This window comes from Sceloporus occidentalis, unplaced genomic scaffold, assembly GCF_023333645.1.
Source record: "Sceloporus occidentalis isolate IW3139 unplaced genomic scaffold, rSceOcc1.0.p SCAF_19, whole genome shotgun sequence".
Classification (NCBI taxonomy): domain Eukaryota; kingdom Metazoa; phylum Chordata; class Lepidosauria; order Squamata; family Phrynosomatidae; genus Sceloporus; species Sceloporus occidentalis.
The window spans coordinates 9,058,520-9,074,123 of record NW_028316999.1 but is presented as its reverse complement, the minus strand read 5'-3'; the positions used below and the strand labels follow the sequence as shown (position 1 = coordinate 9,074,123).

Below are 15,604 nucleotides of genomic sequence, written 5' to 3'. Positions count from 1 at the left end.
AGGTCGGGACTCTGGAAGGTGTGCGGAGAGATTGCTATGACCATATAAGGAAGTGGGAGGGTTGTTCTTGTGCAACGCCCAGCTGGGGGTGTGGATCGGGAGCTCGCTGTACACAGAGGGATCAGTATTAAGAGTCCGGGATGGTCCTCATGAGACTGCACAGGGGAGAGTGGAGGTGGCAGGGAACAGAGCTCCTATACATCGTCTACTCAATGCTCTCATGTGCTTCATCTGAGTGCTTTAATAGCACAGCGCTGTCTGTATGTTTTCAGCAGCATGTTGCACTTTTTAAAAGACATCCTCAATCATGTATTGGAAATGCTGAGTCTGATAGATAAAACTCCATTCGCTTCTTCTTGTTCTGCGCATACTATTATTCAGCAATCAGCAGTGTCCAGTCCCCTGGCTCAGATTAGTTGGTGATCCCCAGTTGATTGCTTCTAGAGAAATCCCTGTTTGCTTAAAAAACCTATAAGCCTTTGGAGATGCTGTGGCTTGTTTCTTTCCAGATTACCTTAACCCAATACAAACCTGCACAAATGACTGAAATCTGTGCAGACTGCACAGGGCATTAGTTGCCATGGTAGACGGCCGTATGTATTGTTTAAGGAATATATCTGCCAGCCACACACACACTGCATCACTCAGCAGCTGAGGTGCTATTAACATCTGGACTGCTATCAAGCAAATCAAGTATAACCTGCATTGCAGAATTCCCCCAAATCCTTTTACCTTCCAGTTCCTAATTTAACATCAGATTACCCCATGCTCCAGTGACTGTGAATTATGTTTTAGAGTGCTTTAGTCTGTGACATACATGTAATATTTCCACCCAAAGTTGTGGAGGTGCTACTTGAAAACTGTTAACTGAACTGAGGCAGGTGCTTTGCAAATAAATCCATTTTCTGGCATGTAATAGAAAAACAATTAAAAATCCCAGCATGTTTTCTCATATGACTATGGACTACAAGCCCAGAGAAAGGTTGTGATCTTGTCATTCCTAATAATTCACATTTCCAGTGCTCTATGACCTTTCCAGCTAATACATTTTCTGCACCCAAAACATGCCTTTTATTTTAGCTTTGATGTTTGGAAAAACTGAAGTTGACTAAAATAATGGTATTTTGCGTACTGTCTGCCTTTGTTGTATGGAGGAAAAGTAAATGTTTGGAACGTAAAGAAGGTTACACAGGAACGTACAAGTGAACGTAATAATATAATACTGAGAAATAACATCAAATTTCAACTCTAAATGATCGGTATATGATTTGAAAACCTGATGTATGGGGTTAAGGGGAGATTTGGCATGGTCTCTTTTAGAGTCACGCTGTGAGGATAGTTTCATGGATCTAGTTGTAGGTAAGTTAAAACTTTTCATCTCATTGACTGGTTAAAGGGCCAACTCTGGTGAGTTTCTCCCACAAGGAGGACTCAGTTGACCTTGCATAATGTACAGTTAATTCAGTAAGATGAATGGTTTCATCTCATCCTCATTTTAAGTAAATACACTCTTATTTTTCTCCACAACTAGATCTTGGTCTAGAAAAGGTCAAGTGAAAATCATAAATCCAAATAGAGTATAGTTAAGGTTTGACATGGTCTCCAAGCTGTTGAGTTGTGAAACATGATACATTCTATTAATGTTGTCCATCTTCTATAATGTGGAGGCTACATATTTTGACATCATTTAATTAATTATGTAATAAAAAAAATACTTATTAATCATATATAAAAAAAAACCTGGGAGGCTGCATCCCATCTATGATTGAGGCCTGATCTCCTACTAGGCATGATGTGTTTGGGGGTACAGTTAGAATTTAAAAGGCTGGTTGAAATTTTTTGTTTTGTATACGTAACACCATGTGTGTGCCAAACCCTTTGGATAACAATAGACTGTAAAATAACTCGCAGCAGGTTAATAACTTGTATAAAAACATATAGTTGGTAGGCATGGCTTTGAGCTCACATTCTTCTTTTTACATTCATTGGGTAGAACTCAGTAACAAAACTGAGGAAATTACCAAGGTCTAAAAGGCATAATATTTATTAACAGTCTCTATTATTAATACAATCCAGATTTAAATAATTTTTTTAACTATTCTGAATTAAACACTTTATAACAAATGTAAGATTATAAGCACTGTTCTCAGTACTGTTAAATGGCCAAACTCTTCCCAGAAAGAATTCTTTAATCATGTAAACTTTTGCCACATTGCTTACTAATGTCGACTGTCTCTTGGCTGTCTCAACAGTTGTCTATGTCTAGATGTGGAGGTCTGTGCAGCTGTCAATGGTCCACTCACCACCTGATGTTGACAACAACTGGGGCCTGACATCATATCCCAGAGCCCAGCATCAGGCGGTGAACAAACATTGAAGGAAGAGTCATTAGTGGTAGAGGAGATGCCAGGGATAAATGGGAGCGCTAGAGGGGTCACCACTATATTTGGGGGGGGGCACTGAGGTGGGCTTGCCCTGAGCACCTCTGTGATTAAAGACACAAAATGATAATGACAGGTTGCCATGAAAACTCAAATGCTTTTAACATGATTGAACCATCAGAGGAAAAAATATAATGACATATCCACATCTTTCATTACTCAATAATTGGCACATTTTGACATGTAAATAACCCTTATTTTCAATGCATCAACATGTAGAGAATTATTACTCAACAACATAAATGATTTATTGTAACTAGTTGATGGGGATAGGTAGGTCACTGTTTGCTGTGCCTGATTCTCCTTTTTTTATTGTCACTTAGTAATGCATGTGACATACTCTGCGTCAATATTCCTCTGTTATTGTACATATATAATACATATTGCAGGGAAGGCTCGGTCTGCCCACATTATGCAAAGTGTATACAATGAAGGGTATATTTATTCCAAGGAACACAGACATCTCCTGCTAGTTATTTTCCAATGATTGATGTGGTATAGAAAAAAATTCTCTTTTCAGCAAAAGCAAAGGTTTTTTTTTTATAGCTCAAACCTGCTCCGTGTTTGATTTGTGTGTGCCTGTTAGCTGTGGAGAGTCTAAAGAATTTTTATACCATCTCCTATGATTTGAAAAAAAAAATCTTATTTTCTAACCAGTTTTGCCATTAACAAGAAGAAATGCCTCTAATACCAGCAATGATATAATGATATTTCTATAAATAATTAAAAATAATCAGTAGTATTTTTAGCAGGTGCGTGATTAGTAATTTAATGTCTTATTATGAAGGTATGTGTTAAAATTAGCTGCTGTCATTATAAATGCATTTTTAGAACTTTTTGAGGAGTGCGTGATTTATATATCTGGACTACTGCAGTTGGCTGTAAAAATAATTTGGATTAATTTGTTTTTGGATAAAAAAAATTGCCAGTTCTTCCTGTTTTTCTTATTTTTTCAGTAATATATATATATATATATATATATATATATATATATATATATATATATACAATCCAGGAGGTTACATTAAGTTATAAAGACCCTCTTTTCCCTTGTTTCCTTGTGCTGTATGGAAACAGATGGAGTTATGCTAAAGGCCATCTTTAAAATGCTTCTTAAGGGGACATTTTCTTATTCTTGACTTAACATTGTTTTATTTTTTTCATATAATATTTGTTTTAGTTATGCTCGAAGTGGTATAGTTGAAATGCTCATTATTTGACCAAATTATATCAAGTAATCCACACCCAAGAGTGCAGTATAGATTGAAATGTATTGAACTTGTACTACAGCAACAACTGCATACACAAAGTGACTTTCAATCCATAGCTAATGCATAACATTAGTACAGTTTATTAACATTTTATTAAGTTATTCCTTTTAAGAATAGAGCTACTTTATTAATTTACATGTAAAACATGTTCTTTGGGCTGGTACATCTATATGGTACTGTGCCATGAATTTACCTGACTTCCAATACCCACTAAAATCTCAATAGGAAATACTATGGGGTTATACTCTAGTGGAATAATGTAAATTTTTAATAATTTATTGGTCTCTGGAAGACTGGTTTGAGAAACACATAACTTTTGCAATGTTCAATAACATTGTATATTATTCAAATAAATACATTGCAGAATGGCTATAAGTTACTTTCTGTTGTTGTGTTTAATAGTCTATTGCAATACTGGGAATATAGTACATAATTATGTACTATATTCCACACATTCCAATAATACTGCTAATACTATTTCAACATAGATCACGAAAATAAGTAAAATGCTGTAAGATGGCCTTGTTCTGCTATTACATCAACACTACAGGCATGATGTCACTACTGGCGAGAAGACATAGAAGGTTAAATATCATTTTTTACATATATGTTTTGTAAGTTGGAATGATTAATTTATTGAGATTTTGAACATACAGAAAATTGTTATATGAAGCATCCGTATTCCTAAAAGCCTTGATGTATGTATCTCTCTTTTCTTGTTTTCCTGAATATTTTCATGATAGTATTAAACAAAAGTGGGGATTATTACAATTAATAGGGAAACAAAACTTAACCATTAGCAATCCATTTCCCTGCCACTGTTTTGTAGAATATTTCCCAATTTTGTCCACATTTGCCTGCTTTTACCTCAATGTCAAATTCATATTTCTAAGAGAACCTCTTACATAATGAACATGATAATTTATGTGTTCTCTGTATCCAAATCTTATTTAACCTTCCAAATCCAATATACTGCTATGCAGGACTCTTGTTGCTGATTGCATATTATGTTCAGGAGCCAAAGACACATTAGTTTGGGTGGTACCTGAGTCTTGGTGCTTTAAAATGCAACATTGCTTCTTACAAATCTTCATATTCTTTGGTCTATGTAATAGTAACAAAAATACCGGTTCTACTCCAGGGACCTCGACCAGGGGTCCCAGAAAGAATTATGAATTGTGAATAGTCTAACAATTCAATCATGGCTGGTGTGAAGTTTGATGGCTTGCTTATGACATGTGGCATCTGAATCTAGCTCAGGATATGAGCCATTTGCCCAGTCACAGCTCATTTTCTACCCATTGTATGCCTATTTACCTCCTACAAAGTCAGTTGTTGTTTGGCCTTAGAGGCACCACAATGGACCTTGAAACATTTATACAAATTTGCTCGGGCATATCTGCAATACACGATTACATGTATATTTGTCAACATGCACTGGTTCAATATACCAGTGGCCAAATGGGCATATGCATACCTGATGGCCAATCCAATTATTTTACAGAAGCAAAGACATACCTGGTGGTGTCCATAAAACATGTGCTGTAATGGATGTGCAGGGCAAACTGTGTTTGGAAAGGTAGAAACGTTGTGATGGTACATTGACCGGCAATATCCCAACCGACAAAAAGCTTTACCAAATGCCTATGTTTTCCCCAAAAACCCAGAGTCTCAGAGGCCAAGACTGAAATATACACCAAATAATGTGCTCTTGTTTAGAATTTCCACATATAATCAAATATTGTTTTTTCCTCTATTATAGGGACTTACTGGACCTATAGGATCACCTGGCCCTGTTGGCTCACGAGGACAAAAGGTACTTGTTTTACTGAAAATACATTATACGATTGTGGAATGATCATTTAGACATAACTCTTCTTGCAAGTATATTCTAAATGTTGCAACTTACATTTTGTATTACAATATTTGTCTTAGGGTGAACCTGGACTTCCAGGATCAAGAGGGCTGTCGGTATGTAACAGGAATACTATTGTACAACAACCCAATATTAAACTAATTGATTCACAACTTCACATTGATAAGGGTCCATGTTCATATATATATGTATATATATTGCTATTTGTCCACTTCTTGTTGGGTAGTATGAAGGCTAATTACTTCATCCAGAAGATTTATGAAACACACACATTTAAAAATAGAGACAACCATTGTAAAGTTATAACAACAAATAACATGATGGATAAAGTGGGTATATTTAGCATCTTGAAACCAAATCTGTGTATTAAGCTAAGACATATAATAATAAATATATTTATATTTTATCTTTAAGGGAGGAGGAGTTTCTGGACCTAGGGTGAGTATTACAATTTCTGTTTGGTGTAATTGAAATTGATGGATCATTATTGTAGCCTAAAAGGAGAAACTATTTGGATACCTGACTGGATACCCTGTAACTGTCTCTTGCTACAAATTCATCAAAAAGACCATTTTGCTCTTATATGTTGTCCCTGTTATACCACGTTACTATTAAACAGGGAAAGGTAAATGAACCAAACCTGAGTAACTGAGTGGAGGATGGGCAATCTTCCAGTAACTGATAATAAGTAACAGAACTCTTTATTATTTGTCACTGTAAGCAACAACACAGAGAAAATGTTCAGTATGGTTGATATGTATCAATTCCCCCTAAATTTTGTTATTTTTTGTAGGGGGCACCTGGGCCTTCTGGTCTCCCCGGAGAGTTAGGACGAGCCGGACCTGTGGTAAGTCTGGGGGGTGCACATGATGAAACTTCATTGGCAAGAGGGAGTGTAATTTGTGAGTGATGGTAGTATGTGTAGAAGGAGATAGCACAAGCCTATTAAACCCACTATTAAACTCCCATTTTAGTAATGAAACCAATGAAAAGCATTCTCCTTAGTAATACGGAAATCATTTAAAATGTGAAATATAGTAAACAATGTTTTTTTTTAATGTATAGGGAGATGCTGGTTCTAGAGGATCACCAGGACCACCAGGACCACCTGGGCCAAGAGTAAGTGGTGCTATGCTAAATAAGCTACTAGCTTATCTTTGTGACTGGACCAATATGGAAAAAGATTCTCTCTCTCCCTAATGTTCCCCTTATAGGTAGTGTTTTTCTTGTCCCACCTAAAGGTTGGATCAGGCAGAATCACACCAACATCATCACCAAGTAGCTGAATCAGGCCTGAATGCCTTAAGAAATCCCACTATAAATGTGTGAGATTGAAAATGTCATGGCACAAGTCAGGGCCTTGCTAGATCCTGGGCTTGGCTTGTTGAGAAACAACATGAGTCAAGTTGGATCTGACTACTCCAGGAATGTCTGGACACGTTTGCATAGGGACCAAAAGTGTAGGGGGATTCTCAACTCCAGCTTCCAATCCTACATGTTTCAAGATCATGCTAGCTTGTTCTGCTATAAATGCAATACATATATCGTGATGTCTTTGTCTTAATACTACTTAGATTTGGACTGTATGCACTATGGAGTACAAATTTGGTCGATCATCATATTATAGATATGTTCTATAGTTTCAGCATGTTAAATGTTGAATGACCTGTTGAGTGAAATGGGTATAAAAGGTATAGTAAAGCAATGCAGCATATGGGATCAAAAAGACCTCTGCACTGGAATTTCAGAAAAAGAACCACAGAAGTCTTCTGATCTGCAGACGATAACAAGATACAATAACTATATGCTGAATTTAGGCTCTTTTACGACTTAGGATGGTGATATGGTTGGTTTGCAGGCTCATATTTCCCACTAAACAGCATAGAAAGCGTCCTAGACATGTTCTTCATATTTTTTGAGGTTCTGAAGAATGCAAAAAGGGAGGAGCTTAATATAACGAATTGCAAAAAAAAATTGCTAAAGTGTCTGAGAAATATACTTATAATGTTTTATTACTGATATTCTCATTGAAATTATGGGTAAGCACATGTTCTATGCAATGAGTCAAATGGCCTTAAGGGTCACATAATTATTGTTCTTTTTTGATTTACACATGTAACTCCATTTTTTTAAATATGTATTATTTGATTAAAATATGTTAAAAAGGCATAGAATTGGCCAGTTTTATGCTGGGAGCACATTTAGATTTTAATTAACTGAATAAAACCATTATATGAAACAAAGCACTGAGGCAGTCATGAGGTTGTATGAAGCACATTGTACTTCGCATCTTGAAAATATGCTTTCAAAGAAAAACATTGAAGAATTACACTCATGTTGAGACCCTCGTACACTGGCCATAAACCAGTGATACAAAGCCTATTTTAATATAACAACAAGTAAAATGTTTTGCCCAAAGGTCAAGGTGAAGTACTTTACAAGTTACCTAATTACTATGCAAACTTTTTCTATTCAACAGGGGGCAACCTTACATGATGGTGATCCACTGGTAAGTTTCCTGAATCAAGGTTTAACAATTAATGTCTACTTCCTAAAATGATGTTTACAAAGAGTGTTACTTATTTTCTAGTGTCCAAATGCATGTCCACCAGGCCGACCAGGATATCCAGGTTTGGCAGGAATGAAGGTAAAGTGATTTTCTTTTAATCTTTCTTTACAAAAAATCATTGCTGGATAGAACATTTGTAACTCATTTAAATGCTAACTGGGAAATCTGGCTTTGAAAAAACCAGACCTTTTCACAATTTTGTTTAGAGGGCCACAGAGGTTTTAAGGTAGAAATTGTTAGTGGTAAATAGACCACGAAGAATATATTACAAAGGGCATAAGTGGTCCTTTGATGACTTTCATTTCATAGAACGTTTGTTACATCACCCCAGGGCTTTGATCATTTGCGTCCTTATTAGTGCACAAAACCTTTTACTGTAACAGCTTAATCATAAAAAATGTTCTTAAAGGTTACCTCAGAAGTCCATTAGCAGCAGACATATCTGTAGGAGCAACTAATGCATCCCTCTAGTTAGAAGCCCCACAAATCTTAGGGCAGTAACCCATAATGTGCTTTAATTAGGGAACTTGATGAGGTATATACTTGTATTCCATACATCAAAAAAATCTAAATAATGTACATTCTCCTCCAAGCATTGTTATTGTTGGCCTCTAGTATTCCTGATCATGCAAGGTCTTGGTTTCTTCTCACTTGGCCTTGGGTAGCTATACACAGCTATAAAAGGCTAATAGCTCTAGTTGACCCATCTGTTCTCAAGTAAGCCTGATGTTAGCAACACTGACCATAAGAGAAAAGCCAAACTCTGTAGCCAGTTAACCGAAATAAGCATAAACCTGAACCATGCAAATAATCACGCTATTATGGATTTCTGAAAGAATCTGTGTATAAATGTTTGTGTATATGTTTTGGACATAAGGTCTCCAAATCATAATGCAAATGTTTTCCCTTGTGTTGCGTAATCTCCATTATAGAGTTATCTAAATGCATGTTCATTGGTTTACCTTTTTCAGGGTCACAAAGGTGTAAAAGGAGAAGCAGGTGAACCAGGGAGACAAGGCCATAAGGTAACAAATAATTACAGAATTAATATATATTATTGGTATATAATAATTTATATAGGACTGGTAAGGTTCTAAGTTTGCAAATGTAAAGAGTCCTCAGTGATATGAGTGGTAGGTGCATATTGCTCATTCTAAAAGCGCCCTGGTAGTAAGCAGTAGTAACATACAGAATACAGGTTTGGGTCCAAGTTTGTAAGTGAGGTCATGCTAGGCTATAAAAGGAAGCACTAGAAAGGTGTCAGTCCTCTTTAGATAATTTGCCACAAGGAATTGTTAGCCCCTTTTCTCTTTCGGGTTCATTTAAGTGGATGTGACACAGGTTCTTGAGGTCTGTCATCAGTGCGGGAGTTTGCAGTCCGAGGTACAGCTAACTTGTGTGGCACTAGCAAAGTAGTTAAATGCAGGACTCTCCATGGATCAGGACCATGGAGGGTAGTATTGGGGCTACCGTGCAGAGGAGGCTAAGTGTTAACCAGCAACATCAATATTACGCTTATGTTAGTACTCTCAAGAACCGGATATCATAATTTTGGAAATAAATTCAGTTAGCCATTTCACATTACCAATTTGGCGATAAATTAATAGAGTTATATGTGCTTGTTAAATATACAATAAAAATGTCGCATTGTTTAGATCTGGATAGATTAAGGACATTTTGACATTGCACATCCGTGTGATACACGATAACCATATTATTCAGTCCAAAGGTTGGAATTCATCAAAGTTGTGTAACTGCCACAAAGTCTCATATAGATTACTACAGTGGATTTGCTAGCAGATAACAACTATTCGGCCCATCCAGCGTGCTGTTTTCCCCCTGCCATAAGACCTTTTTTGGTCTTTGGTCTTGTCTTATACTCAGGACAGCATTGGTTTTATTCTATGCATGTTTACATTCCCTGAGTGTATTAACCTCTCCTGCTGAAAAGAAGCAGAGGTTAATACGATGAGAGAATTTAAACATGAAAGCTCTATGTATTCTTATATATATATATTCTTGGAAGTCATCAGATGGTGTTTGAAATTCTTATTTTGCAAGTCTTTCCGGTATATTTTAGTTGATTACCTTGCATTAAAAAAAATAGATAATAGTACTGTTTTTTATATTTCAGTAAACACAATGCTGTGAACACAAGTGCTGTTACCAAATTTAAACAATAGAATGACGAATAAAGGTCTATAAGAAAGGGTTTAAATGGACACGCCGGCGTTCAGTACAGTCAGTTGACTGTGGTATGGAAAGTCACCCAAAATATGACATGGCTGACAACAATGGTAGCCTCCTGGTCTGTAGAGAAAGGATGTTTATTGGAAGAACATTAGATAGAACCAGGTTTTGGCCAATGCTAACCTATGTTATTATATAAAATATGTTTTCCCATGTAACTTATTTGACTACGTTTATAAACGTATAAGAAAACAAGAGCAATTTATTTTTTCTGTTGTAAACACATTCATTACTAATTTCTTATGCAGAAATAGTTAAAGTGTACAAATGGACTAAAATAAAGATAGCATTTATTTTTTTAAAGCACATGCTGTACTGAAATATGGCTACAAAGAAATAGTATGGGAACAATTCTATATTGTATCTGATGGCTGATTTGAAAATAATAGACATTGCTCCAAATGACAAGTAACAGCAATAATAGCTTTGGAACAAAACAGGTTTTTTTAAATCATTGCTTCTGTTTTTGTCTAAAATTGGCTTTTTTGTTAATACATGAATTTCTTTTGATTTCCCTCCTAGGGAGAAGAGGGTGAACAAGGACCTATTGGAGATATAGGAGCTCAAGGCCCTCCAGTAAAGTGCTTTTCTTTGAATATCTGTCTGTCTGTCTGTCTGTCTATCTATGTATCTATCTGTCTGTCTCCTTATTTGTATAGACATGATGCCTATCTCTGTAGATGATATATAGGACAATATCCAGTTTGTAAGGTGATAAATGTAAACATGGAACCCCAGCTGGCATTGTTCTCATGGTAGAGCAGGCCTGCACCCACAGTATCCTAACACCCTTCCTGAGAGATCTTTAATATCATGCTGTCAGAGAACACCATACTTAGATCTTCCTTTAAATGGATCATCTAGTGTTGTGAGTCCCCAACTTCTTCTAGGACAGAAACCAATGCACGTTTCAATTTATTGGACCATTCCATGGGTTGCTATGGAGATACAGAGACCGCTTTTCAAGATTTGCACCAGGAGCAGTTTAAGCTCCTTTGTCTTACTGAACAATTTACTTTAAATTAGATTGTGTTTCTTGTCATGTCAACTGCAATATATCCTATGTGAATTGGAGAACAATTCTTTTTTATTCTATATAAATAAGCCTATAAGTTGTATGCATGTTTAATTTTTTCCCCAAACCTTTTAGGGTCCCCAAGGTCTGAGAGGCATCACTGGTGTAATGGGACCCAAGGGTGGCAAGGTGAGTGTCTACAGTGAATGCATTTGTTTACTGATAAAGGGGACAATTTTCTACTAAGAGAATTTAACGATATGGGCAATTCCATGGTTGTAGCAGATTCACAAAAGTACTTTTTGGGTTTGAGTTATTTATTATTATTATTTTTTTGATAAACACATTGGTGAATTATGTATATAGGCTAGGGCTCGTCTGTGTGGCAGTGTGCTATGCTTTGGCACTCTATAGTACTTTGGCCTCTAATCATTTCTCCATCCATAGAAATGGGGGCAACATCTATTAAGGTCAGACATGCATTATTAATAATGTGATTCTCTCTTCTTTTATAGGGTGCTCGTGGAGGTGATGGAGAACCAGGACCTCGGGGAGTTGCAGGTGCACCTGTACGTATAAATATTATTTACTAAAAAAAGCAACATTTTCTATAAGCAATAATGCAAAAGGCAAAAAACAAAAACTAAAGCAGTTTTATAAAGTTAAATAAAATCAGTCATGTCAGCTAGATGATCTAAAATATGTAAACATATCCACATACTGCTATAGAAAGAGCTTAGCTTTTTTTTAACCTGATTTTGTAAAAGAAAACTGGGGTCTGTTTGGCCAAGAACAATAGTTTTATTTTCTTGTGATCCTTAAATGAGAGAGACTATATCTAGAGTGAGATTTACAGAGAACTTTATAGTACCTAAAACACAAATTTTAGAAAAATATACAACTTGCCCTTGGATCCATGTCATCGCCAACATAAATTGATAGACGATCAATTTAGATGCTGTACAGTAGGTGAGCCAGGTCACATTGGTATTAACATCAACCTTTTCTTTACCGGGAATACATGAGATTTAAATCAAGTTTTACATTGCACTAATTGAAACCTATCTGAAAAGGAAAATAACTACTTTCTTTAATCGTATACTTTTGCTAATGTACCTTACTAGTTTGCATTTGTGCTCAATATCAATAATAAATGCATCAGAGAGTACATCGTTTTAAACCTATTTTTGTTGCAGCTATATAAATGGATAATTATTTCCAATCTGTTCAAATGCTGTATTATGGTGTATGCAGATGTAATAAAAGCAAACATTCAATAGCAATTTCTTATCATTTTGCTGTGCAATTGCCTCATGGGTCTTAAAAGATTATTGTCCAGGATTGGTTACAAAAGAGTAATAAAAGCATGTAAATTCCCTAAATTTCTCTGTTTTGGATTAGTCAGTTTATTTGCAGTTTGATGACCCAAAATACACATTTGAAAAAGAATTTATATCCATCGAGTTGGTTATTCTTTTTCTTGAGGCCAGTAGGGCTTATATAATAAATAATCCTCTGTTGCAAAGTTTGAGCCATGGTCTTATCACTATTGGAACCCCTACTGGGCTCATATTACATTACTTTTTCATTATAGAGCACCAACAAGATGAATACAAAATTAACAATAATGTTAAAACATATAACACATATAAAGTCATACTGGCTCATAAATTGAAGATAGCCCTGCACCTACGAGCTTGCAATCTATAGTTACAATTGATACATAACCCTTATGACTCGGTGGTATTAAACATGTTGTATTTGTAATTGGAGGTCGGTTGACATGTTTCTGCTAAAAGGAATAAGACAGCTACTTAAAGTGTATAATATATGAATGTTGTTTCTAGGGGGACCAAGGACAAAGAGGTGCAATAGGAGAAGCCGGGCCTAAGGGTGATACAGTAAGTGCATTCAATCCACTCTTATGCGGTTTAAATAATTGTACTTACCTACATAATGGAAATTTTCATTGTGATATAGCATTTATAGTACAGAAAAGGAAAATGTATGCCTGGTGTGTGGATTTATGGAAATTAAGGCACCAACATAGAAACTATGTAAATAATATAAACCACATAAATATAGCCAATTTTATTTGTGTTTAGATAAGTATTGTAGAAAGATGTTTAAACAGATGTATACAATTACATTGAAAAGGATGGATAGTAAGACTGGTGGATTATACCATCATAATTTTTTGGTGTGTTAAGTCCTTATTCATTCAATTATGGTAGTTTTGTTTAATATGCGCTATATAATGAGAAAACATGTCCAGTTTTTAAGGTTCTGAACAACTCTCCATTATGGATTGTCACGTTAATTAGCAGCAGAAGAAAGAGGGGACAGTGTTATGTTTATAATGTTGCTATGGTTAATTTGCGGATTTGCTTTTTGAGGGACCATACAGAAAGTTTTGGACAACAATGTATAATATACTATAAAGATTTGTTTTACTAATGAACACATACAAGATGACTACCGATTGACATATAACGGAAAGAATACTGTGACACTGTCATAACACATTATCTTTCCTCCAGGGACCACAAGGACCAAGAGGCATAACGGGAATGCCTGGGTTAAAGGGTGAGGCGGTATGTGTGCCACATTTTTCTTTCATTCTTTTTGCAATGGACAAATATGAGAAGAGCTGTTTTATTTTCAGTTAGTGTATTCTACACAGCCTTCAGCTAGGAACTTCCTCCGGAAGGATTCAAATTCAGAAATTCGGTATTTATTCCTATGGCACCAGTAGAAACTTTAGGGTTCTACACATGGTGGAACAGCTGAAGGTTAAATTAGGTAGCTACTCTTGACAATAACAGACAGGTGATTTAGCAGGAAATTATTGCTAAACTGAGTCAAATACAAAATACAGAAAATGTAAAATGCAAGGAATCTTGGATGCTAAATCTAGGAAAAAACAGACAGAGTATCTACTGTGTCAATTGTAGCAACATACGCTTAAGTACATTGCATATTAATACAGTTCATTCTTTCTTCAGGGTCTGCCTGGTGTCAACGGCCGAGATGGAATCCCTGGAATGCCAGGCGGAAAGGTAAACAAAGAATGAAAACATGATTTTAAATATGCTTCTTTATTCTTGGTTGAATGATATGACTGTGGACCAACGGAATATCTATAAGGTTTATAGGAGACAAGCGGAGTATGAATGATACCTTTATTGGCTAACTGAGTAAATATAGATTGCAAGCTTTCAAGACCTCTCAGGTCCCTTCATCAGATTGGTAAGCTTTCAGCAACATATTTATTTTCAGTTTAAACAAAGTAAAATATTAGAATTGTTTTGAACATTAACTCTTTTCCTGTTCCCTTGGTGATTTGCACAATAAGTGTCAGAACCTGACATTATTATCTAGGACTTTAGGACAGTAATGGAACTTGAAAAACAGAGGGGAGAGAAATGGTTGCCATAACAGAAGAAGACCTTTCTGCTCCCTCTCCAATAGACTACATTCCTTCTGCATCATAATCAGTAGATAGCACTGGAGGGGTTGAAATAAATCCAAAGGAAGCCATGTATTGTCTAGATTCACCACTACCCTCTTTTGTCAGGTACTTGGCTAAACAAGTACTTGTGTATGTGGAATATTGTTTTGCGTTAACAATTAAACATTAATAATAATCAATTATTAGTTCCAGTTCATACCGATTTGTGAAACCTAAATTTGTTGTTAACACAAAATTCTAGATAGGCTACAAATGCATAATGAAAATTGTCATCTAGACAGGAATATAATCATTTACAGTAATTTGCATGTCCTTCATCTTTTTCCCAGATTTCTCATATTGAATGATATTACAGCTGTAATATATCAAGTACACTGCATTAACCCATCAGATACTTAATATCCCATTCTATAATGCATATGCCAAATGTAATGAGTGTTACACAAAGTGCGAGACATTTGATGGCAGAATTGTACAAGAGACAAGGTTAACGACAGCATAGCACTGGCTCTAGTCTATGGGTAAAACATGATGGATACATTCCATTATTATACCATTAGTACCAATCTCTACATTGTGTGCTGATGATAATGATATAAAAAGGAATGTAAAGTACTTTGATACGATGTTCGAAATACCTATTCAACATGACACCTGAAGTCATTTTAATGATTAAATACATATGTCTCTGTCCTGTCAAACATGCCAGT

The 15,604-nt window shown here is 35.7% G+C and overlaps 1 protein-coding gene across 1 annotated transcript in view; it reads left to right on the top strand.

Annotated features, from left to right (window-relative positions):
* Window positions 1-15,604, top strand: part of LOC149302375 (uncharacterized) — a 96,174-nt gene that overhangs the window by 63,459 nt on the left and 17,111 nt on the right. The window contains exons 10-23 of the mRNA XM_089482448.1: window positions 5,475-5,528; window positions 5,648-5,683; window positions 6,003-6,026; window positions 6,382-6,435; window positions 6,654-6,707; window positions 8,068-8,097; window positions 8,179-8,235; window positions 9,129-9,182; window positions 10,930-10,983; window positions 11,558-11,611; window positions 11,938-11,991; window positions 13,270-13,323; window positions 13,963-14,016; window positions 14,428-14,481. Coding sequence (XP_089338574.1) covers window positions 5,475-5,528; window positions 5,648-5,683; window positions 6,003-6,026; window positions 6,382-6,435; window positions 6,654-6,707; window positions 8,068-8,097; window positions 8,179-8,235; window positions 9,129-9,182; window positions 10,930-10,983; window positions 11,558-11,611; window positions 11,938-11,991; window positions 13,270-13,323; window positions 13,963-14,016; window positions 14,428-14,481 — 687 coding nt within the window. The remainder of the gene's footprint in view (window positions 1-5,474; window positions 5,529-5,647; window positions 5,684-6,002; window positions 6,027-6,381; window positions 6,436-6,653; window positions 6,708-8,067; window positions 8,098-8,178; window positions 8,236-9,128; window positions 9,183-10,929; window positions 10,984-11,557; window positions 11,612-11,937; window positions 11,992-13,269; window positions 13,324-13,962; window positions 14,017-14,427; window positions 14,482-15,604) is intronic.